This window comes from Hipposideros armiger, unplaced genomic scaffold (genome assembly GCF_001890085.2).
Source record: "Hipposideros armiger isolate ML-2016 unplaced genomic scaffold, ASM189008v1 scaffold_13, whole genome shotgun sequence".
In the NCBI taxonomy this organism is placed as follows: Eukaryota; Metazoa; Chordata; class Mammalia; order Chiroptera; family Hipposideridae; genus Hipposideros; species Hipposideros armiger.
The window spans coordinates 2,207,605-2,232,942 of record NW_017731363.1 but is presented as its reverse complement, the minus strand read 5'-3'; the positions used below and the strand labels follow the sequence as shown (position 1 = coordinate 2,232,942).

Below are 25,338 nucleotides of genomic sequence, written 5' to 3'. Positions count from 1 at the left end.
GAATACACAGAAGCTGTTAAATTTATCATACATATTTACTTAATCTATACAGAATCGAGTAGATAAAATCAGATTCACATTAGTGAAAAATCTCTACAAAATGTCTTTGAAAAGCAAAACAAGACTGCCTCTTTAACAATTTGTATCCTCATGAAAGACGTGGGCTGTAAAAATAAAGCAGTGTGTTTAGCACAAACTAGAAGATATCTGCATCATTTTTTCACAGTTATTTCCATCTACAGTCTGAAAGAGGTAGATTTTTCTGCAACACCTGAGAACTGAATTGTGATAACCAGGTGTAATAAAGGCAGTTGCATACATAACTAAAAAATACTGGTCTCAAGACCAAGAAATGGACTCCTACAAGTCTGAGGATGAAATGGTCCATTACTCCAAGACCCAAGTTTTCTCTACTCCTTGGAGTCTCCTGCCATTATAAATAATACACATCAAGATTCCATGGCGGTGCAACAAATGCAATTGAAGTGAATTCAACATTTAAACCTTTTCTGGACCAGCCTAGTAGCATTACAGTGTTCTAGAATATGGTAGATATAACAGGGCGTGCTACAAAGCCACAACACTGGGCTGGTGAGGTGATTGCTTTAGGAGGGTGTCCTCAGTGGGTCCCATTTGTTTTTATTCACAGGATAATAGGACAGATTCTGAAAGGACACCAAACGCATCCCAGACAGAATCCATATCCTTTAAACACCATGACAGCATCTAGCTAAAAATACATAGTGTAAGCCAAAAGCAGCAGGCCAAGTACTGTTAATCACATTGCTTTATAAAGCCCTTGAAAACAGGCAACAGGTCCAAGAGTTACAATCTTCCAACACAGCACAAGCACCACAGAGATATGTGGTGGGCTACACAAATGGCTTAAAACGTTAAGAGCTATACATCCAGCAGAATTCTTGTGAAATGTGATCATTAGTACTAATTTTAAAGTAGATGTTTCTATACCTTCATCTCCTCTTGGGAAAATGAATCCAATGTTTCATTTTTATAGCTGAAGGGGGTATTTATAAGAGGCTGTTGGGAGGGAATGTTTGTTTCTGCTTCCCACTCCTGTTGACAAGAGTGATTAGATAACCTACTTTGTGGATTTCTTTTCCTCCACTGATTAACATGACCAATGGTGGAAGCTTAGATTTAATCCTCCACTCCAGGCCCTGTTTCCTATCTACTGGACAATTTTCAATTCTTTCAACCCGGTTTAGATCATGAATGTGACAGGACTTTACAAATAAAACTTGAACAAAAAGAATACAAATAAAACTTCAACAAAGAGAAAACCCCTTTAACTGGACAGAACAGAATTTATTCAGTCCAGTAAGCAACTTAAAAAGTGTCAGTTTGCTAGTTTTGCTCAGTGGAATGTGCTAACATCGGTTCTAGTGGAGCCTTTTTATTTAATAATGTTTTTCGATGCAAATTATACTAGGGACAGAGTCAAAACTTTCATCACTGAAGCCTGATGAACTATTTGCATAACTTAACCACATTCGACACTGTAAACAAAGTTAATCCAAAAGTGATGTGCTTAATTTTGAAAAGTTTCCGCATTCCAAGTGTAGAGACCTTGATAATACTGGGTTTTTTTCTTTAAAAATAAACTAAGAAAAGGGTGAGAAACAGTTTGAAAGCATATGTAATAACAGATTCTGACTACTTAACTCTCTGCTACGTTTTCCCAAAGTTAAAGTTCATTCCAGTCTCTGTTTTGGAAATGAGATCAGTTTGTTAGTATGATCCATAACTAAAATCCCTTTAAGATAACCTAAAGAACTTTGTTGGTGGGACTCTCTTAACAACTGAACACCAATTTCAAGTAGCCAGAAGGCAGTGGAGGGACTTTTTGCTTGGTGAAAGCTACAGTCTTCAACTGACAAAGGACTACCGGTGCCTGCTTTCTGTGGGAAGTGGAAGGTGTGTATCCAAATCCCAAATGGAAAACAAAGCACCTACCCCTCAGTAAGCATCCCAGTGGTCCAAATTCTGCGCTGGTTCTACCTAACCTGAAACCAAAGCAGTATGAGTTGTTAGTCACACAAACTAGGCCTGTTTGGTGATTTGCCTGTATGTACTACTTTGTTTAGAAGTGATACCATTATGTACATGTTCTGCTAAAACAAGAATTGGAGGGTTGTGGCCATCTCAATTTGTCAAGTGCTACAAATATCAAAAACTATTTGGAATCAAATATGCTCTTTGTTTCTGATCCAATCCTAGAATTTTTTTTACGTGGGATTTAAATGGGCTATTAGACAAAACTAATCATTCTTGATATTCTTTTTTGTGATTACTATTGATGGTGAGGCAGGACATTTAAATGAATATTGTTTCTCATCAGAACAAAGTTCCCTTGTAATGGTCAGCCCTGTCTTGAGTGAAATTTTAATTAGGATGATTCTGCGCAAGGAGCAGGGAAGAAAGGGCAGCGACCACATGCATTCCAATGAAGGGAAATGAGGCTGGTGTGCCACACAGCTGAGGAAAACTATTCAAAACTGCTAAGCAGCCTCCTGTACCACAGAAGTCCAGTAGTTCTAAGAAAATACAGATATGGTAGAAAAAGTAAGAAAATTTTCACCACAAAACCAATAGTTACTACTAACAGAGAAAATTATACACAAAATAGAGCTCTCAGTACAGTGATCATACTTTCTCAGTCCACCGACTCGATGGCCGGCCCGGTGCCTGGGGACACAGCCTTGGGCGCCACCGCCACAGGGACTCCAGGGCCGCTGTTCGAGGCTGTATTCAGCTCCTTGGGAGAAGCCAGGGTGCCAGCGCAGGGCTGTGTGACACGAGGCGCTGCACCCCCACCGGCCGCTTTCCCCGAGGCCTGCTCCTTGAGGACTTCCACCTTCTCACTGAGCTCGTTCCGCTCTGTCTGAAGAGCCCTGCACAGCTTCTCTAATCGGTCCAGTTTTATTTGAAGGGCCTTGTACTCTTTATCACGGACGGTTTTCTGTAAAGAAAAAAACAAAACAGAATTTACGTTAAGTTCACTGACTATGGATGAGGTTCCTAGATCCCCAAAAATTAAGTAATCTGAGCCATCAGCCAAATCAAAACGATTTGTTCTTGAACACGTTCAGTTTCTTCAAACACGTCCTAACATTCTAGCTCGCTTCACTGCAGATGTAGCTACAAATACCACATTTGTAACAATACTCTTCTAGGGGGATGACAAAACATTTTTTTAAAAACAACCAAAATCCCCGCAACTATTGATTGGGTTGTCGGATAAGTTGTGACATATTTTTTCTGTTTTTCGTTGCAAAAATGTGTCATGACTTTTCCAACAACCGAATAAGATTGAAAACAGCAACTGGACTTGGAGCTGACGGGTCCTGGAAAAAAAAAGTTATCCAATAAAAAAATCCACTTTTTAAAACATTGATGAAATATTAAGGAAATTCAAGGTATTCACCACAAAGACTAGCAGACAAAAAATTACGGGCCTGATTCAAAAGAGAAAAGAACTCAACTTTGTATAATATTCTACCAATTTTTAGATAAGATTTAAGGTGTGAAATTTAGTGCTTGTAGACAGTACATTTCAGCTTTATAAGGCTGGCAAGGGGCCGGCCAAGTGGTTCAGTTGGTTAAGAGGGTGAGTTCTGAGTAAAAGGTCGCTAGTTCGATTCCCACGTGGGCCAGTGAGCTGCGCCTGAGCTGAGCTGCCAACAGGTGGCAGGATGGCTCAGCTGGTGAGAGCACGTGCTCCTAACAAGGTTGCTGGTTTGACTCCCGCACAGGATGGTGGCTACGCCCACCCACAACTAAGATTGAACTTGACACCGCGAGCTGCCGATGGGTGGCTGGATGGCGACTGGACTTGGAGCTGAGCTAGCTGTGCCCTCCACAGCTAAGATTGAAAGACAACAACTTGGATGTTCCCCTTCCCCAATTCCCCAATAAAATATTAAAAAAAAAAAAAAAGACTGGCAAAAGTACTTGGCTGCCTTTTTAAAAAGACTTGTGTCAAGGCAAAAAGAAGAAACACGTGAGTTGTTCACTGGGAAGACTCTCAGTGCTTGTCAAGGTGGGGGCCCTGCACCCGCAGCACCAACGAGGACAGACCCCCACCTCAGACCTAGTGAATCAAACTCTGGGTGGACCCTAGCAATCCGGGCCTCACTTCAGCTGCAGTTTGATGCAAGCTCAACGGTGAGAAATCACTGCTGTGGAAGCAAGCAAAATCTAGATGCTTTACAGCTGTCTTCCAACACAACCCTGGGCCAATCCACTGGGGACCAGGAAACGTAATGCCTCACACGGGCCCTACACCTACAAGCCAACTTACTCCAGGAAAGCTGGCACATGCTGTACTCAGCAGTCCTCCCTGCCCCAGCTCTGGCCAGAGTCCTTAACTATCACACAAGTGTCACAACACACGTCCCCTACCCTGCCAGGTACCTGAACTTCATGAGTCCCCATGACTTAAGAACACACCTCAGTCGCAGGAAACCACCTCACCTCTTCAGCCATTTGCAGAAGTGCTTTGTTATTGTTTTCCCATTTGGTACGCCATATTATTGTTTCTTTTTCCAGTTTTTTAATTTTCTTTGTCATCTGTGAATCAACACAATTGCAAATTTAAATTCAAAGTTCCATTTCTATCTCTACACCCTGTACCACCACCAAAAAGTCTGAACGTTCCTCCCCACCCCCGTCACTGCACCTGCCTGGCCCAGCTGACAGCTGTGCCTATGTGTTGCTGGCAGAGCTTATCTCAGTGCCTAGGAACCAAAGCAGGGTTTCATATCGTGAGGAAAACAAATCTAATCTCCCCAGTTTCTGAGGCAGCAGCACATGGAGGAAGCTGTCAGACACCACACGGAGCTCAGTTAAACTGGAGTGCATCTTTCATACCAGATGTGGGTAGCAAGAGGCAAGACGCCCTCTCCACAATTAGTATAAAGAAATGGCCACGTTCATGAGTTTTCTGTCTGAATCAGATCAAGGAATTCATCTGATCCATGGAAGGTAGAGGTTTTCAGCCCCACAAAAGATTGAGAATTGTTCCTCTACTACAACCTCCAAGAACATATCAGTCTGAGAACTAGAGGCAGCGTAATCTAGGTAAGACTCCAGTAACGAAGAAAAAGATAACAGTAGTTAATCCTTAGCTTTGGTCATCCTCACAACTCACAAGACTTTCACTTCAGATTTTGCTAACACTAAAATGGGTCTGAAATCTAAATCTGCTACAAGAACCCAGTTTTCAGAGATTCAGAATCAAATGTATCTGCCCATCAGTGAGCCCCATTTTCAAGATTCCTTTATGCACTGTTGACTGTGCCCCAGCTCTGATCCCAGTTGGGGCGCTGAGCCAGGCACTGGTAAGGGAAACAAGGATAAGAGAGCCAGTGCCCTGGGCCATGGGTAATCACCCACGAAACTACCACAAAGCCGAGTGGGACAAAGGCCATGGGACGAGCACGTGGCAGATCTGGGTTGAGTGCTGACCTAGAGCGATCTCTAGCCACTAACATAGAGGAAAGTGTTCCAGTCCAGAGAATTTGCCAAAAGGATACTGAATTGGGGAGCCAACATCTTAATCCTGTTTGGCCTCAACAGCACCCATGTGCTGGAGCCCAGCTAAGGTGTTTGCTCTGCATACGAGTTCCCCCTCGACTGGAGCCTCAGCTGAAAGGACTGGCAGGTAGAACTAATCTGCTGCTCACTGAATTCTCCAGATTACTGGGTCTAAAAATATCTGAAGGTGGTAATTTGAGAACTTAACATGGCCAAGCACTGTCTTAAAATACGTTATAAAGGGTAGGTATTGTTATTTATAACGAGGAAGGAGGAGAAAGACAGGTTAAATAACTTGTCCACAGTCACATTATATGATGCAACTGGGACATTAACCCAGGGTACGCACTCCCAGCCACTATGTAAAACCTAGTAATAGTCATGACTAACATCTACCAAATGCTTACAAAGTGCCAGACACTGCTGTACTTCTCCCCAAATCACCATTTTTAAGAAGTTTCCATTTCAAGGGGAATATGTCAAATAAACTAAGGATGGGTAGATGGGTGGGTGGATGGATATGTACATATGAATGTATTTTGGTTCTCAGCTTGGTATCAAGGATGTCTCTTTCCTTACCATGAGCAGGAAAATGAAATAAAAGCCAAAGAATTGGTTTGGTTGAGGGAAAAAGAATTCAGTGGGAGTAATAGAGAAAAAGGCTAAAAAGGCAGAAACACCAAATATATACATATCAACCAACCAAAATATGTAATTACTTTTGTGGGCTTGGATATCTTTAAATAATGTAATCTCCAAGAACACAGAGCTTTGTGAACCGGGGGGTGGGGGGTGGGGGGGGGCCAGATGATCACCTGAAGTGAATAAAACAAAAGACACAAAAAACAAAACAAGAAGCCACTTTATTTCTAACAACGAATTGTATTTAATAGAGGAATTCATTTTAATAAAGATAGAACTTGAAGAGCATAGAGATCACCGACTACATGGGATATGCTGAGGGCAAAATGACCAAATATGATGCCAATGGAGGATCAGAGATGACGTTAAGACAGTACCGTAACAACATAAACTCATCCAAATAGTGATCATGCTTAAAATAGCTTCTTATATATTGGGTTGTTGCAAAAGTTATGATGCATTTTTTGCAACGAAAAACAGAAAAAATACATCATGACTTTTCCAACAACCCAATAAATTCCCTTTTAAGTATTATTCTACTAAAAATATGCAAATACCTTTTCCATTTCCTGCCGGAAGGTTGTAAACAGTTCATTGCTTTTTGCCATGGTAGTCTGGAATTCTTCAAATTTATCCATATAAAGAGAAAGCTACAGAAAAAAGTATGAAATATTCTGAGTTCCTGATAAAACAATTTAAAATCTAAAAGACTTTCAAAAAGAACACACTATCATTAATCGTTACTTGTCTTTTAAGTGACAGAAATAAGAAAAAATGCATACCCAATCCTTTGACACCAGACAATAGATGGAAGTTCTAAAAACCCAGTGAAATGCACCAAAACTTAGGAAATTCTGTTGACTTAGCCATCTTTGTGGATGTAATGTTTAAAATGCACAAATATTTACTAGTTTCATTCCACCAACTATAATGAAAACGGAGGGATGTGGTATAGCTGTAAAATTTCATACAACTAATCCTTTATGAACTACCCCCCCTTCCTTAAGATCTGAAAAATTGTCCTTGGAAAAAGATCATTCTTTTAGAATACCATCTGCACAGTTCTTAGCTTGACATCAAGGATATCTTATTCCTTACTGTAGGCAGGAAAATGAAACGGAAGCCGAAGAATTGGTTTGGTTTGGGGAGAAAGAATTCAGTGGGAGTACAGTTAAGAGAAAAAGAAAAGCTAAAAGGCAGAAACACTGATTTTTCTTTTAACACCTATCCTCAAGGAATTTTTATTTCAGCTGGGAAAATAATGCTAACCGACAAGCCAAGTAGAATACAGAATGCGGAATCACCATTTTCTCCCCCTAGAACTTGAGTTCAGAGAAGGAGGGCACAATAGGGGTCAAAATAGAATACTTAGGGCAAGTTTCATGTGGGCGAGGCCTAAGCGAGGCCTCAAGGGGAGGCTGAATTGGTTTAGACCAGGAGGGACCCTTGAGCTCATCTAACATAACTACATTATTTTCAGGATGAAGAAACAGGGCCAGAGGAATAAAGTGTTTTGCTCAAGATTACATAATACATATAAGGAAAGCAGAGAATACAGGATCATCAGAGGCCAAGAAATAGCATAAGCCATGCCCTTCCACTTTCAGCAGTGCTGCACGAGGAATTATCAACCACAACCAGTGAACAGGATGGAAAGGGGGGTAGGACGTGTTGGGACAGAACCTGCCCACCAGTTATCAGGTGGGATGGGCCATGTGGGGTGCACTTCAAAGCAAGTTCTGCTTGTGTGGGAGGGAGAAAGACTGAAAGCAATGTTCCCAGTGACAACAGGCTAGACACGGAGGCTGTAAGATCACCAAAGCATGCCTGAAGAAAGGTAAGGGCAAGGAGGAAAAGAAATTTACGGGATTTATGAGCACACATTGTCAGTGCTTCTGAGGCTGTTGGCGTGCACATGGGAACAATGATGGTGGTGCTCAGGCAGAATAAGGGAGCAGTTCTGGCACTTGAGGGACATTAGAAGTTATGGCAGTTTTAGCATGGTCCATTTTTGTTGAAGATGGAACATCCAGGTAGACTGTCCCATCTGAGAACTCAAAAGCTGGCCCACTCCAGGTAGTCAGTCAGTGGGAACTTCCATCGCACCTAGACTCATGTGGCTGGATTACAAAACAGTGGGTCAAGACATACCAAGACTATGAGGTAATCAACAAATGCTGAAAACTGACATGGTAAGGGCATAAAATGATAACCAACTCTTAGGAAGGACAGCCACATTTGGGGAGCAGGAAAAGGAAGAGGTGACAGCAAAGGAAACAAATTAGTGCTTGAAGAACATGACCGAGGGTGACACAGATCAGACAACAGAAGATGCACTGGCAACAGTACAACAGAATCAGAGCTGCCTATTAGCCTGATAGATGGGCCCCTCTGGCGCCTTGCACTAGAGATAGCAGTGATGCCACCAGCATTCAAGCCCATTTTCCATCTTCCCAAGCCATATACAAATTTTTTATAACTTTTCCACATAGATTCTCTTCTCCTATGGACAACTGAATTCATAGGACTAATAAGGGGTTCAACTTTCCTAGAAGTATTTGTAGCATGATCATAACTTATGGTGGGAAGTTCAAAAGACTTCTTGAATTTTCACTCTAAGTTAAGTGAGCTTTGTAGGAAAGAAGTATCACCACAATGTAAAATGTGCCCAAAGACAAATAGCACTCCAAGGAGGTGCTCACAAAGATCTAGGCCAATCTCAGTGTATCAGTATTTTAGAACTAATTTAGAGTCTTTATCTTAAAGAAACTTATTATATAATAAATTTTAAAAATGAATACTTTTTTTTTCAATAGAATGTAATCTAATTAACTGAAAAAGGGTGATTTATAGGTCCAAGCCTAATTTCCCTTGTCCATAAAGACATGGGAAGTCTTTTCTGTACCTTTTCTTAGAGTGGGAAGGCAGCACCTGGTATCCTTAATCCACACAAGGCAACCACAGAGGAAGACTGCATTAGGACAAAACTATGGGGTCTAAACTGAGAAGCAGGGAGGCAACAAAGAAAAACCTAGGCCCCAATGGCTTCACAAGTGAATTCTACCAAACATTTAAAGAAGAATTAATGTTGGGCCGGCCGAGTGTCGCGATGGTTAAGAACTGGCTTGGGACGCCAGAGGGCCCCGGTTCGGATCCCACATATGAGGGCCAGTGACACTGCCCTCTACAGCTAAGATGTTGAACGACAGCTCAACCTGGAGCTGGGCTGCCGTGAGTCGCCAGCGACGGCGTAGGCTGCAGCCCCTGCTGCAGTGGGTTGCCATGGGCTACCGTGTGTAGCCAGCAGCCAGCGTGAGCAGCCAGCAGCCGCAGTGAGCAGCTGTCCAGAAGCCGGCGACTGATGTGCCTCGCCCGGGAAGAGTGCAATGATGGTGCCAACTTGGGCCAGTGAAGCAACGTCCTCCACAACTAGACTGAAGAACAAAAGGACAGCAACTTGTCTGTTCCCCTTCCCCCAATTCCCCAGCACTGTTCCCATCCCCCCAGTTACCCAATAAAAAAATCTTAAAAATAAAATGCTTAAATTTGACCAAAATGAAATACTTATACACTGAAAACTGTAAGACATTGATGAAAGAAATTGAAGAGAACAAAAGTGGAAAGATATAACGTGTTCATGTATCAGAAGAGTTAATTTTGTTAAAATGTCCATACTATCCAAAACTATCTATACATTCAATGTAATACCTATCAAAATTCCAATGGCATTTTCATAGAAATAGGGGGAAAAAAACCTAAAATCTGTATAGAACCACAAAAGAGCCCAAACAGACAAAGCAATCTTGTGAAAGAACAAAGCTGGAGGCATTATGCTCCCTGATTTCAAACTACACTACAAAGCTAAACTAATAAAAACAGTATGGTACTGGCATAAAAACAGAAACATAAACCAATGGAACAGAATTGAGAGCCAAGAAATAAACCTACACAAATATGGTCAACTAATATTTGAAAAGGGAGCCTAGAAAATGGGGAAAGGAAGGGCTGTCTCTTCAATAAATGGTGCTTGGAAAAATGGATAACCACATGCCCAAGAATGAAACTGGACCATCTAAACCACTCACAAAAATTTGCTTGAAATGGATGAAGGACTTAAATATAAGATCTGAAACTAAAACTCCAAGAAGAAAACATAGGTAAAAAGCTCCCTGACAGTGGTCTTGGCAATGATTTTTTTTTGCATGTGACACCAAAAACACAAGCAGCAAAATCGAAAATCAACAAGTAGAACTACATCGAACTAAAAAGCTTCTACACAGCAAAAGAAACAACATGAGAGGGCAACCTATGCAATGGGACAAAATATCTGAAAACCATATATCTGATACCGAGGTTAATATCCAAATTATATATAAAGAACTCATACAACTCAACAGCAAAAAAAAACATATACAACTTAAAAATGGGCAGAGGACTTGAATAGACATTTTTCCAAAGACATACAGATGGCTAACGGGTAGATGAAAAGATGCTCAACGTCACTAATCATCAGGGAAAAATGCAAATCAAACCACAAAGAGATATCACCTCACACCTGTTAGAATGGCTAAAAATAAGAGAGAACAAATGCTGGCGAGGATGTGGAGAAAAGGGAACCCTTGTGCACTGTTGGTGGGATTGCAAATTGGTGCAGCCACTATGGAAAACAATATGGTGGTTCCTCAAAAAATTAACATTAAAACTACCTTATGACCCAGCCATCCCACTACTGGGTGTTTATCCAAAGGAGATGAAATCAGGATCTCATAGAGATATCTACACTCTCATGTTCACTGCAGTGCTGTTCACAATAACCATGATATGGAAACAACCTAAGTGTCCGTTGACAGATGAATGGATAAAGAAAATGTGATATATATAATTATATATATATATATATATACACATATATATATATATGTATATATGTGTGTGTGTGTGTGTGTGCGCACATATTATGAATCGTTATCTATGTATTACTTTCCAAAGTTGAATTGAAATACAGTAGCAACATGTAGTATGACATTCGCTCAAAAGATGGTGTTAATCAAATGAATGCTAGCGTCATTCACTGTATTACAATTTTAATAGTATTTTCCTTTCTAAAATGTGTATACATTTTTTTGGCACCCTCTGTATACCGGGGGTGCCAAAAAAAACATATACGCATTTTAAAAAAGGAAAACTGTATTAAAATTATAATCCTCAATATATACCAATAATAAAAGATGAATACAAGTCATGTGTATGCATTTTTTTGGCACCCCTGATATACACACAAAATGGAATATTATTCAGCCATAAAAAGGGAAACTTTTGCCATTTGTGACAACATGGATGGACCTTGTAGACATTATCCTAAGTGAAATAAGTCATAGAAAGACAAATATGTGCAATCTCACTTATATGTGGAATCTTAAAAAAGTCAAAGTCGTAAAAACAGAGTAGAATGGTGGTTGGCAGAGATGAGGGGGTGGTAAAAATGCGGAGATGTTGGTCAAAGGGTGCAAACTGCCAATTATAAGATAAAAAAGTTCCACGGATCTACTATACAGCATGGTGAGTAGGGAGGGCCCCCATGAAAAACACCACCTCCAAAACTCTACCTGGGAGTGGAACTGTATGATCAACAGGCAGTTATTAAACTATATGAAATTGCCGTTTTGTAGGTCAAAGAAGTCAAGTATCTGCAATTTCATATGGTTCCACTTAATACAAAAGAACTAAATAAAATCTGAAGATTTATCAGTTTTTCCTTAGTTGGAAATTAGCTGACACACATGGGAACAGGCTGAGAAAGGAAAAAAAAAAAAAAGAGCTGGAATACTGGAAAGGGAACACTGCAGATGACATGACCAATCGTCCCAGTCTGCCTGAGACCTAAATGTTTCCTGGGACCCAGGACTTTGAGTGCTAACACCAGGAAAGCCCTGGGCAAAGGGGAATAAATTGGTCACCCTAAATGAAGGGGAAAACTCCAAGAGGGACATGTGAGCTATTCGCAGTTCTGGCTGGGAACAAGCAAAAGCATCTTAGAGGAGATGCAAGGTACATATCAAATGAACCACAGGTTTTTCTTAAAAATTCTACTATCCCCTGCTGTCAAGTTACCTGCTGTTTTAATTGTACTTCTTGCTGCTTCATTTGTTCATATTTGTGCCTCGATTCTGTTGCTTCTTTTAACAACTAGAAAACAGAAACATTCTGGCAAAATACTAATCGTAATTACAAGGATGACTACAATGTCCAATGACCAGATAGTTAGACTTAATCCTTCCACTCATTATTTTAGCAAAAGCCACAAGTCTGTAGGTGAAATACTGTTGCATCAAGTGCCAGTTTACCTATATCTTCAATCTGTTCCACTTGTTAACACTTAGGAAAGCAGGAATAATCTTACTGCTTAGAGAAAGTACCGTGGAGGCCTAATAACAGGTTTACAAAACCCAGGGTTAAATTGCTGTGTTTTAAGTGAAAATAATCAGAATTGTAGTATTAGCAGAAAACATGGTTAGGAATCTTGACTTTATCTGGGTGATTCAGAAAGCCCTTCTACCTCATAGAGGCAAGACGAGGCAGGGTGAAAGGGTATGGAGCAAAGCAATGAAATCAGAGACCTGGTTTCTGATCACTTTTTAAAAAGCAGGGGAGAGGGAGATAGGAGCTTTAATTTATGTACTTGGGTTTTCAAGAAAATTATACAGTGAAGTTGCATAGTAGGCAGCTGTTAAATTCAGTCCCTGAAGTAAAATGTCACAAAGTCCAAATAAGCCTCAAAAAGTCCTTAAACCAACCAGAAAGTATACATGTGTAACGTGCACGTGTGTGTGTATACATGAAATTTACACTCCAACTCTGGAAATGACAACCCCATCTTCAGTTATGCATGGGATAGCATTGTGGGTTCACGTGAACGCCCTCAGCACAACATGTTCACATCACGAGGGCTACTCAAGGAACCGAGTCTTCGTATCAGGCTCACCTAGGGGCCTCGGCTGCTGGAGGGAAAGCTGGATGGAACAGTCCTCATTATCATAACCATTTCTCATTTTTATTGTTGAATTTGCATGTGTTACATATACATACCCAATGAGATTCCACTGTATTCACAATTATGAACAGGCAATAAAATCTGAGCGTACACTGAGAACAATGCTGAGTGATTAGGGTATAGAGAATTCTGTTAAAATGTTATCAAAAAATTATATGAGTAAGTAAACAGTTTCCCTAGTTTCAAAACAAAATGTAACAGTATTATATGAAACTCTCGATATTAAATTGAGTTTCCAAGTTTAATGTGCGAAAATACTGGTATAATTCTTGAACTTGGTGACTATTACCTAAGAAATGAAATAAATATTCTAAGCAGTGCAGATCTTTCCAGTAATGTGGCGTAATCTCTCCAGTGTATCTTCTATATAAAAAGGTAAATACAAATAAAAAGCCAAATGCTTTTTAACACACACATGCCCTTCTCAATCTAGAGCAAAAAACCAATGAGCAAGACGCAGGTGCTACATTAAATGCAGAATAAGCTTACATGCTTAAATGGTTTTGGTACAACTTGGCAATAACTTCATTTTTTAAGAAAACTTACGAACTCTCTCTCTCTTTGATGTTTTTCATCAGCTTCTTTTATTAACTGTGTCGTTTGCTGAAGTTTGGCGTCCACAAGCTGTTGTTGCAGTTCCTTATGTTTGAACACTTTATCAATATGCTATGGGAAAAGTCAAATTTCTTCCATCACTTAATGAAAAAGGAGCACAATGACGAGGAAACATAACACAAGTTACAACGCCTTGATTCTTACTCCGCTTTTCCCGCTAATGCCACCAAAGCTAATAATAACTCTTTCTGTCCTGCACCTGAAGGGTCCAAGCCCTTCCCTATCACCCGTGCCCCTCCCTTTTGTAGGTGGGCTATCAAGTAAAGGCAGCCACATGCCTGTACTTCCTATTTCTGTCCTCCAAAGACAATGAGGCTCAAACTGTTATCAAGAAAAAGATGGATAAGGAGCTCAAACTTAAACCCATTCATCATACACAGAATTCCTGGAGATTCTTTCTACCCATTAAATTTTCCCAAACTTCTCAGTTGGAGGCAGCATGCTGTGATAGTAGGAATAGCCCCAGGCAAGTTCCCCACCTTGCTGAATCCTAGTTCCCCTACCTATGAAGGGATGACCACACCAACACTGTGTAGGCCGATGCAATGGTTACGCTGGTTACACTACGTAAGGTGTGTGGTACCTGGCACATAGTAGACATTTAGGTAAAGGGATGTTATTATTTCCAAACGAAATTGTTCAGTGGTTATTTATGCACAATGAAGTCATCAGAACATCCCTTCTCAAATGCAGAAAGAGGAACTCTTCCTGACTCAAGAAAGAACATCCGATAATTTTCAAAATAAATAAGACTCACAAGTAATGATTTAAATATACAATTTTCAAATTTTCTAGATCTATGATTGTGGCAGACTGTCATATTAAACAACAAAACTAAAAGAATATTATAAGAAAGTTGAGGGCTTTATAATCTAATAGAAAATTTATTCTCTAGGATAAAAAAAAGCTTCTTTAATAAACACACTGTAGAAAAGGAAATCTTTATGTTAGAGACTTGAGGCATATCCACCAGTGAAAAGGATAGACTTTATTTGGATTATAATCCAAATAGCTTTTTTAAAAAAAAAAAAGTGGGGGGACAACCAGAAAAACCTGAATAATGACTAGATATTTAATATTAAATAATTATTGTTAATATTTTAGATGTGAAAATGGTACTGTGGGTAAAAAAGTATCCTTATCTTTTCGAGGTACACCCTCCAATATCTATGAATGGAATAGTATGACATCTTGGATTTGCTTCAAAATAACCCAGAGAAAGGTGATGGGAATGTAGCTGAAACTATGGTTTCATCTACTGAAGCCACATGAATTAATTATCAGATCTAGTATTCTCTACTTTTGTTTAATCCTACAATTTTCCATTATAAAAAGTAAAAACAAACAAACAAAAAAAGGCAGAAGAGTGACAAAATCATTTCAAAAACTAACAGTTTTTGAAGGATTGTATGTAAAACTCCAAATTAATCTAAAGTTTGCCTTGAAAACTGGATAAAGTAACCCACAGAAGATGCCACAATCTTAAGTCTTAGTTGGAGGCCAATAACCAAGATCAGCAGCCATGGATCCTTCCAGTAAACTCTTTACTTCAATGGGCATATGTATAAGGGTTTAGAAATAGGTTCTTCTTTTCTCCCAAATAATATAAAACCCCCATTAAAAAAATATCTGAAACATACAAGCGTCATGCAATGGTGGTGTAGACTGTAGAGATTTTCACAGATGTCTGAGAGACATGGTATTTTGGGGCCAAATATTTATTATTTGTCTAGATAAGTGGAAAAAAATCTGGATGTTAAAATCAGTCTTCCACAGTATCCCATGGAGGACAAGTAGCACTTAACATGTCTCCAAGAAATTGCCTCCTGTACCCAAATCCACTGAGTCCCGCACCACCGCGTGATGACCCCAAAGCATCCTTCTGTTGCCATGGTGGCTGAGCCTTTCCTAATAAAGGCCTGCCTTCCACTACGCATATACAAAAGTTCTGAAACACCCCGACAAGTTTTACTTCTTTAGTAGTCAGTGGTGGAAAGTTCTAGCTAATAACGCGAAGCTGTTGAAACAAAACGCCTTTACCTCCTCCCTCAGTGCGTACTGTTCAATGAGCTTCTTCAGCTTCTCTCCCAGTTCAATGTTTTCCTGGCGGAGTTTGGCGTTGTGGATGTCATGCTGTTCTAGCTGTGCTTGGATTTCATTTAAAGTAATTTGGAAGTGTGCAGTTGCTTCTTTACGTCTTTCTTCCTCCTCTCGTGCCTGCTGCATATTTTCTTCCTTATTGTTAAAAATAATTTCTGTTAATGGTATAGACCTATGGATAAGAAGCTCACAAAACAAGCTGCTGCTCTGTGGCTTCAGTTAATGCTGCCCTGAAGTGTTACTTCTGAACTGGAATTCCTTCCCTTTATTTATGACCAGAAGGCTTGCACTGAAAAACAAGCAGCTTTTCTACCCTAGATAGAACAGACACACGCAAACTGCCCTGCCATAGGTAAGTACTATGTGACCATCTAAAATTCACTACACTGAAAAACAAGGAGCGTGCCCATGCAGTCAGCTCCCCACACCTATGTTCCCAAATACCCTTCTAGCTGGTTCCACAAGGCAGCATCTCAAATCAGCCTCAAGAGACAGATCCCCTCTTGCACCTTATTTTCTGGGTCTCACCTTCTCCTTTCTAGAAGGCAATGGGACAAATGGAATATGTATCTTTAAAAGCCTACCTGCATCTCTTACTAGGATACAGGTGTTAAAAGACTTTTACGTGTCTTAGCAGTTATCAGTCCAATCGAAATAATTGTTTTGCTATGGGAAAAAAAAATACCACCTACTTTAATTAACATCTAAATCCAAGGGTTCAAAAGCAAAGAAAAAACTATGGACTCCCACATCAGGTGAAGATCCATTTCCTGAGTGCGCCTAGATTCTAGGGCCTTGGGAGTTTGCTGCGGTGGGGGAGTCTAAGATCCTGCTCAGTCAAAATCAAACCAAACTACACAAGGACGGGCCTGCTCCCATGCCTGTTTTTCCTTCTTCCCCTGTTGGTACCAATTCATCTTTGAGTGCCTGCTCCCTCTTCCTTTGTGATCGGACAAGGTATAAGTACTATTCTAAGTCCTCAGGAACTGGGTTGTTGGGGGTGGAGGGGCGAGGGCAGCTTGACAAGGCAGCCGACTAACAGCCCGGGAGGAGCTCAGCACCTGCCTTCCTTCCCAGATTCATTCTGCCTCAAGTCTGCTCCCACTCGTTTCTCATTTCATGTCAGCTTCGCATGCATGGTAATTAATTATGTCAGTGCTCAACAGAAAACTGGCAACTATGAGCTTCCTAAGCCATGGCTCCAAGCAGGAGAGCTTGCTCTAAACATCAATCTCATCTAGATTGCCAAGACCAAGTATGAGGGGCTCTGAGCAGCAGCAGGCCAAGCAAATAGAAAGCAAGGTGGCAGTTCTGTCTCCAAGTAGAGACAAGGACTTATTTCAAATAGGTACATGGTAATTATAAAACAAGCTAACTCATTCCCTCTGAAAAACAGTACAATGAACTAACTAACCTTTAGCGTCTTGTTGTGACGCTGGAGTTCCCTGCAAAGAGACTCCAGTTTGCTTCTCGCCAAGATAGCCTTGCTGTGTTCACTCTGCAAGTGAACTTTCTCTTTCACAATCTGGGCTTGCTTCTTCTGCAGAATCTTCATTTGCTTCTGAGCGTTCCTGCTCTCCTCCAGCTGAAATCAATAAGCACTTTACATTAGGACGCACAATGAAAACCTTTTGAGTTATGGCTAGAAGAATTACAGTAAGCGCTATGGAACACATTTTCAAGAACCAAATATTATAACACAATATTCTATTTTCATTGTTTCATGCCATTCTACACCACCAACCTTCCCTTTTCCAGTTATGAAAGGAAAGTAAGCAAATAATTTAGGGTAGGAACAAAACAATCTTAATCTCTATTTCTTATTAAAAACAATAAAAATGATGTTTACGGAAAACTTTTTAGGAATCAACACCACCGAGTTTTACTTTTCTGAAAATACACACAGGCTACTTTAACAAAACAGTCCTCCGAATTAGAACTTAGGCAGCGCTTAGGGTTCTTTGCGAATGAGAGGGAATCACTGCAAATTTAGGTTTGGAGCAAATGTGTTAAATCAACAATTAAAGATAAGATGGCAACCTTACTGACCTTTTACTGAAGGAAATGATGCTGAGTCACAATTTCAAGAGCAAGAGTGACACCTTGTGGCCTATCGAAACATACCAACAAGCATCCTTACAGGAGATGTGCTTAGTTATTAAAAATGCTTTTATGTTTTTTTGTTTGGTTCCTTCATTTGTTGCTTTCTGTTTTATATTCTACAAGAGTGAAATCATATGATTCTTTTTGGTCTGACTTATTTCACTTAGCATGATACTGTCAAGATCCATCCATGTTGTTGAAAAATGGGCAGTATTTCATCTTTTCTTAGTACTCCATTGTATAAATGTACCACAGCTCAAAGGAGACTAAACTGTGGGTGATGAGCACACAACGCAATATACAGATGATGTATTATAGAACTGTACACACTTGAAACTTATGTAATCTTATTAAGCAGTTACCCCAACAAATTTAATTAAAAATGCCTTTATGGAAATCCCTGCTGTAAAATTAATTTTGTTTCTGTATAATACTTTTGTAAAATAATCTTACTATGGACCACGGGCTGCGGCGCAGTTCCAAGAGACTGCTGGTTCTGCACCTACCATCTGTAACTCCAGTGAGGGCTGGAAGTCCCCCAGCACTCCCCGACTCAAGGTAACCACAATCCTAAATCCTGGGTTCACTACTCCTTTGCTCTCCTCTTTATCTTACATCATCTGTGTTTGGTCCTAAAAGAAGTCATCTTGGTTTTAGTTGTTTTGACTCGATTGTGGCTAGTGCAGCTGAGGAAAGAAATTTTTCATTTTCTTTAATTTAAATAAAGCTTAAATAGCCACATGTGGCTAACGGCTATTATTTTGGACAGCACAGCTATAGATGATATTGCCAGGACTCATCCAGATTGTTTGCATGTAGCTACTGATCAGAGTTCAGCAAACTTTTTCTGTAAAGGGCCAGAAAGTAAATGTTTTAGGCTTTGCAGGCCACATATGGTATCTGTTGTGTCTTTTCCTAAACAACACTTTGAAAAGCTTGTAGGCAGAACAAAAACAGGCCTCTCTGGATATGGCCCACAGGTTGCATAGTATTCCACTTTTAAAAAAATATACCACACACAACACACTATTGATCTGCTCTCTTGTCAATGTGCATTTAGATTGTTTCTACATTGTATTACAATGGTATGAACATTGTCATATGTGTTTCCTGGTATACACATGCAAGAATTTCTCTTGGGTGCAAACCTAGATGTGGGATTGCTAGGCTGTGATTTCTGTACGTTTTATTTCCCATGACAATGCCAGACTGTTTCCCAGAGTAGCTGGCAAATTTCTTTTCCCATCAATGATTTATAAGCAATCATGTAGATGCACATCCTCTCCACAATTCAGCTCGATCAGAATTCTTACTTTATGCCACTACAGTGGCCATAAAACAGCATCTCATTATGGTCCCGATTTGCATTTCCCTGGTCACTAATATGCTCAAACATCTTTGTATGTTTATGTTATCTTTATGTTAAGCTATCCGTATATCTTTTTGTTTTTCCACTTATGGGAAACACCTCTTATGTGTCTCTTGCCCAGTTTTCCATTGGGTTATTTATCCTTTTCGTATTTATTTGTAGGTGTTCCTTAGATATTCTTGATACTAAATCTTCTGTTGATTGTATTATTAGAAATATGTTCTCCCAGGTTTGCAATATCTTCTCACTTTCTTTTAAAGTGTCTTTTGACAAACAGAAAGTCTTAATTTCAATATAGCCAATTTTTTGCAATCCTTTCTCTGATAGTGCTTTTAGTGTTATAAAAAATCCTTCTCTTGGGCCGGCCAAGTGGTGCGATGGTTAAGAACTGGCTTGGGATGCCAGAGGGCCCCAGTTCGGATCCCACATATGAGGGCCAGTGACACTGCCCTCCACAGCTAAGATGCTGAACAACAGCTCAACCTGGAGCTGGGCTGCTGTGAGTCGCCGGTGACGGTGTAGGCTGAAGCCCCTGTGGCAATGGGTTGCCATGGGCTACCGTGTGTAGCCAGCAGCCAGCGTGAGTGGCCAGCAGCCGCAGTGAGTGGCCGTCCAGAAGCCGGCGACTGATCTGCCTCGCCCGGGAAGAGTGCAATGATGGTGCCAACTTGGGCCAGTGAAGCAACGTCCTTCACAACTAGACTGAAGAACAAAAGGACAGCAACTTGTCTGTTCCCCTTCCCCCAATTCCCCAGCACTGTTCCCATCCCCCCAATTCCCCAATAAAAATCTTTAAAAAAAAAAATCCTTCTCTTAACCCAAGTCTGGAAAAATGTTCACCTATTAATAGATTTAAATAAATCTAAATGATGGTTAAGATTTTTAAAGCTTAATTTTTGATATTTAAGTCCTTCATTCATTTTAATTGATCACTGTGTATGATATATAAGGGTCTAATTTCATTTTTTTCATAAGGATGCCTGCTTTTTAAGTTTCTTTAATTTCATGAGGATATGAAGTATCCCCTCAAATGCACCCACAGATTCCAGGAAATGCACTGCAAAATCCCCAAGTGGTGTTTTCCCCCATGGAACCAATAAATTGAATCTAAAATGTTTTTATAAAGAGCCAAGAATAGTCAAGGTTGCTAAAGATTAGGAGAAGAAAGGGCAAATAGTGGCCTAGAGCAATCCTTCTCAGGCTCACACAAATCACTGGGACTTTTGTTAAAAGGCACATTCTGATTCACTGGGTCTGGGTTGGAGCTTGAGAGTCTCCATTTTAAGAAGCTCCCAAGTGATGATGACAATACTGTCAGCGCTTGAATCACACTTTTAAGTAGCAAGGGTATAGGGTGTTTTTGTTTGTGGCTTTTGTGTGTAATTCTTCGAGTAATAAACAGAATTCATTTTCAAAGCTGGTCATTGACAAGTAGATTACAATATGGAATAACTGCTTTAACAACAGATGAAAATGCACATAAATTGTCAATGATAACTCACATAAGTATTTCACAAAAGGCATTAATTTTAGTAACATTTATATTAGAATTCTAAGTTTCCCACAGCCCTAATTTCAAGGGTTCTATAACTTACCCATTCTTCAGCTTAAATGGGATGGCAGTGTTTCCATGTTGAGACTGCTTTCTTAATTTTTTTATTCAAGCTTATTGGGGTGACAGTTGTTAGCAAAGTTACATAGATTTCAGGTGTACAATTTTGTAATACATCATCTATATATAACATTGTATGTTCACCGAGTGCTTTCTTAATTTTAAAAAGAGAATTAATGCTACTTGAAATAACATAGGATCAGAACAAATGAGGTCAACTTCTTTGCAAGATGGCAAAAGAAATGCCTGGCACACAGTAGATGCTAAATAAAAATTTCCTGAGGCACAGTATTGTTTTAGAAGACTATTTCATCTAACTCACAATTTCAATTGTAATGGCTAGAGCCTTTATGTCTAGAATTCCCTTGGGGAAAAAAAATATAGGACCACTACACCCCAAATGACAAAAAGCATCATAACCACAGGCGTGAAAAGGCTGACTTAGAAATCCACTAAGACTAGATTTTACAAAATCTATGCCATTATCTTAGCATTATACTGTTCCATATGTATTACCTTAAAAATGATGTCATACAAGCAACAAAAAAAGCCCCAAGAAATCAGATTCTGCTCCAATTTTGGAATAAAATACGATTTTACATTTAAAGCTGTATCAGAATCATATTTTGAAATTCTTATCAAGCACATACATATTTTGCTATATTTCATGTGGCCCTCATGCCCTTGATTTAATACTCACAAGATCAGCGTATTTCTTACAGAGAGCTGCCAGCTTCTCTTCTGGAGTTGAAAGGGTGTTTAGGGCTTGCATCAATAATAAAACTTCTTTTCCTGATGATGAACAAGATAAGAAGTAAGTCCTGGAAGAAGAATGAGATCAACTCTAACCTGCAAATTCTACGTAACACTTCCTATGTTCTGACATCCAGAGTAAAATAATTTATGCCTGTAACTACAAGAGATTTAAGAAAGCTATTTTTAAATTCTGGATTAACAGGCACCCCTCTCCCCACCCCACCCCCAAATGTCTTCACTCACTAACACTGCTAGCTATGTGTAAGAAGAATTCTTGCTGAAGGCTTAAAAAATCCCTTGCTTAACCACTGATGTCCAAGTTAAGACAAAAGTAAGTTACAAAGGGCAGAATATTTTTAAAAGTTTCCTGCTAAACAAATACAAATTGCAGAAGCAAGTTCGAAGGGAATTTCAGTTGGTACTCTGCCTTGTCTAATAAGATGCACATAATCACTTGTGACACGTATGTTTTTCTATGAGAAATTTAAATAACTTCTGATGATATAGTAAGTATATTCTGTGTGTTAACCAAGTTCATTGTAAATAAGGAGATGTCAAGATAGCTCTTCCTTGGGGAAAAGGGTTTAACAACAATATTTAAAGACTTTGGCAGGGAGAAGCAGGTGGCTGAGATAGGAGGGGACAAGTGGTGCTTCAAAATAAGTGATAAGGGCCGGCTGACTGGCGCGTTGGTTAGGAGATGGTTTGGGACACCAGAGAGCCCCGGTTCGGATTCCACATATGAGGGCCGGTGACGCTGCCCTCCACAGCTAAGATGCGGAACAACAGCTCCACCTGGAGCTGGGTTGCCATGAGTCGCTGGCGACGGCGTAGGCTGCAGCCCCTGCTGCAGTGGGCTGCCATGGGCTACCGTGTGTAGCCAGCAGCGAGCGTGAGCGGCCGTCCAGAGGCCGGCAACTGATCTGCCTCGCCCAGGAAGAGCGCAATGATGGTGCCAACTTGGGCCAGTGAAGCAACGTCCTCCACAACTAGACTGAAGAACAAAAAGACAGCAACTTGTCTGCTCCCCTTCCCCCAATTCCCCAAAAAAATCTTTAAAAAAAAAAAGTGATAATGTTTTATTTCTTAAGCTGGGTGGTAGGTACCATTTTTATTTTTTAAAATGTTCACTCATATGTAGGATATTTCATTAAAAACATTAAAATGACTTTGGTATGTGGTATTCAAACTGCTATGAGGAAAAAAGCAGGCTGACTTCAAAATAGAGTACTTTTCTATCCACATAAAATTTTAGTAACAAAACCTTCTTTCAGCCCAAGGCCAATAAGAATTTTAAGAGATGACTGAACGTGATTATTGAACATAATTAGAAGTAACCATAATGTAACCTGCAATTTTTATGATGATTTTTAAACTCACACTTCATCTGGGTTTTTCTGACATACGATTCACATACCATAATATTGACCCTTTTAAAGTATACGATTGACTAGATTCACAAAGCTGTGCAACCATCAGCACTGTCTAATTTCAGAACATTTTCATCGTTCCCAAAAGAAACCACATACCCATTAGCAGTCACTGCCCATTGCTCCTTCCTCCAGGCAACCACTACTCTAACTTTCTGTCTCCATCGATTTGCCAATATGGACATTTCATATAACATGGAATCACATAATGCCTTTTGTGTCTGGTTTCTTTCACTTAGCATAATTTTTTCAAGGTTCACACACAGAGGATGTTATCAGTACTACATTCCTTTTTACAGCTGAACAATATTCCACTGTACAAATATACCACATTTTCTTATCCATTCTTATCAGTTGATGGTAACTGTTGTTTCACCTTTTTAGCTATTATGAATAATGCTACCACAAACACTCGTGTACACGGTTTTGCATGGACACGTTTTGAATCTTCTTGGGCACATTTCTAGAGGTAAAATTTCTGGGTCACATGGTAACGTTATGTGTAATTGACTATCTGCCTTTACACACATAATTGGGGCTGCTGACTTTGACGTAATGTCTTATTTGTAAGGAATTAAAACTATATTTGTATTTCTATAAATTTTACATTTTCTAAGTTTGCAGAAAATGGATTTAATAAGGATAATTCTAATTTAGCATACAGAAAACCATACAAATCAAACATTGTTAATCTTAGGTATAAGTATAAAAAACTTAGGGGCAACCAGTAAGGCTAAAATAAAAGGGGATTTCAGATTTCATGAGATTCAACATATCACATTCTTAGTCCTCAATGTCAAACACAGCAGGAGAAAGAAAATATACCCTTGAAAGCCAGTCTTAAACCACTTTCTGAACTACAGATAACCTATGTCGTTTCTCAAGTTTTATGACTAGTTTTAAATAAAGTGATCAAATAAATGTACAGTTTTCACAGTAAATGTTGGTTGGACTATATTAAAGATGCAAACAAGGCAAGTCAAGTTTACTTCTCTCAAGCTGGCCCCAAATTTTTTTCAGGAAAGCCAATTCTTGATTACTTAGAGCAAACTCCGCTCTCTCGGCGCCCGCACATAACTGCAGCAGACAGGCAGGCTGACCCCATGAGAGACAACAGATGCAGCCGCTAACCACCACCACCTCAGTACAGGCCACCTTCATAATCACCTGTGTGGCAGGAAATATAAGTAAATGAGCTGCGTGGGACAAGGTCCAACCACTGAGCAGAGGTTATTACCTAAGGCTTTTTCTTTGTTCCTGCTGCACTCTGAATCTTGCTGACCATCAGGGGGATCTGTTCGAGCTTCTCGCCCAGGAATTTCCTCTCTCGACTCTTGTGTGCAGTACGCTGGACTCACCAAACTCCTGTTCTTTGTGAGAAAGTCACTGCCTTCATCCTCTTCCCCTGAATGCTTGTTTGTGCCGCAATAATTTGAGTCTTGGTGTTGAAGAATAGCGTTTGGTTGAGAATTATGTAACATATCCGCTTTCACGTCTAGCCCACACATTCCAGCTTCTTCCATCGTGCCAATCACAAACTAGAGGGAAGGGAGGAGAAAAAAGATGGAAAGGAGGGTCAAATCAAATGTAATCAATGTTTACAAACAATGGCACACCATAGGTTGACAGCTTTTTTCTTTCTTAGGTGTTCGTAAAACGAATGTACATATGGTAGTAGGTAGTTCCTAAATTTGACTGAGAGGTGACCCATCTGTAAAGTGTAAAAAAATTAAAGTTAAAACATATCATACAACGAAGTAGTACTTAAATGCCATTTATTTGTAAAGCTAAACTTATTTCCCCATAAAAACTCACTATTTAATTAGCATCTTAAAAGACATGAAATTATCCTGAGTTAATGAACATTAATTATTCTTGTCTTGATGATAACTAGATTTTTTTTGGTGGTGATCACTTTGTAGTATATACAGAAGTTGAATTCTAATGTTGTACGTCTGAAACTTAAATAATGTTGTATACCGAATTTTACCTCAATTAAAAAATTATTCTGGCCGGCTGAGTGGCTCAGTTGGTTAAGAGCTCGCTCAAGAGTTTGAGCTCTGAGCAACAGTGGTTCGAGTCAGCCCGAGCTGAGCAGCCGTGA

At 39.8% G+C, this 25,338-nt stretch overlaps 1 protein-coding gene across 8 annotated transcripts in view; it reads right to left on the bottom strand.

The window, feature by feature from the left end:
* Positions 1 to 16: 16 nt before the first annotated feature.
* Positions 17 to 25,338, bottom strand: part of TXLNG (taxilin gamma) — a 48,529-nt gene continuing 23,207 nt past the window's right edge. For 5 of the 8 annotated variants that reach the window (XM_019666571.1, XM_019666563.1, XM_019666548.1 and 2 more), the window contains exons 3-11: positions 24,472 to 24,772; positions 21,749 to 21,840; positions 17,379 to 17,549; positions 15,905 to 16,099; positions 13,796 to 13,915; positions 12,310 to 12,384; positions 6,756 to 6,848; positions 4,471 to 4,590; positions 17 to 2,980 (exon numbers count right to left, since the gene is read on the bottom strand). In XM_019666571.1, coding sequence (XP_019522116.1) covers positions 2,675 to 2,980; positions 4,471 to 4,590; positions 6,756 to 6,848; positions 12,310 to 12,384; positions 13,796 to 13,915; positions 15,905 to 16,099; positions 17,379 to 17,549; positions 21,749 to 21,840; positions 24,472 to 24,757 — 1,458 coding nt within the window. In that variant the 5' untranslated portion in view covers positions 24,758 to 24,772 and the 3' untranslated portion in view covers positions 17 to 2,674. Of the gene's footprint in view, positions 2,981 to 4,434; positions 4,591 to 6,755; positions 6,849 to 12,309; positions 12,385 to 13,795; positions 13,916 to 15,904; positions 16,100 to 17,378; positions 17,550 to 21,748; positions 21,841 to 24,471; positions 24,773 to 25,338 lie in introns of all 8 variants that reach the window. The other 3 variants (XM_019666554.1, XM_019666544.1, XM_019666578.1) reach the window with 2 other exon arrangements.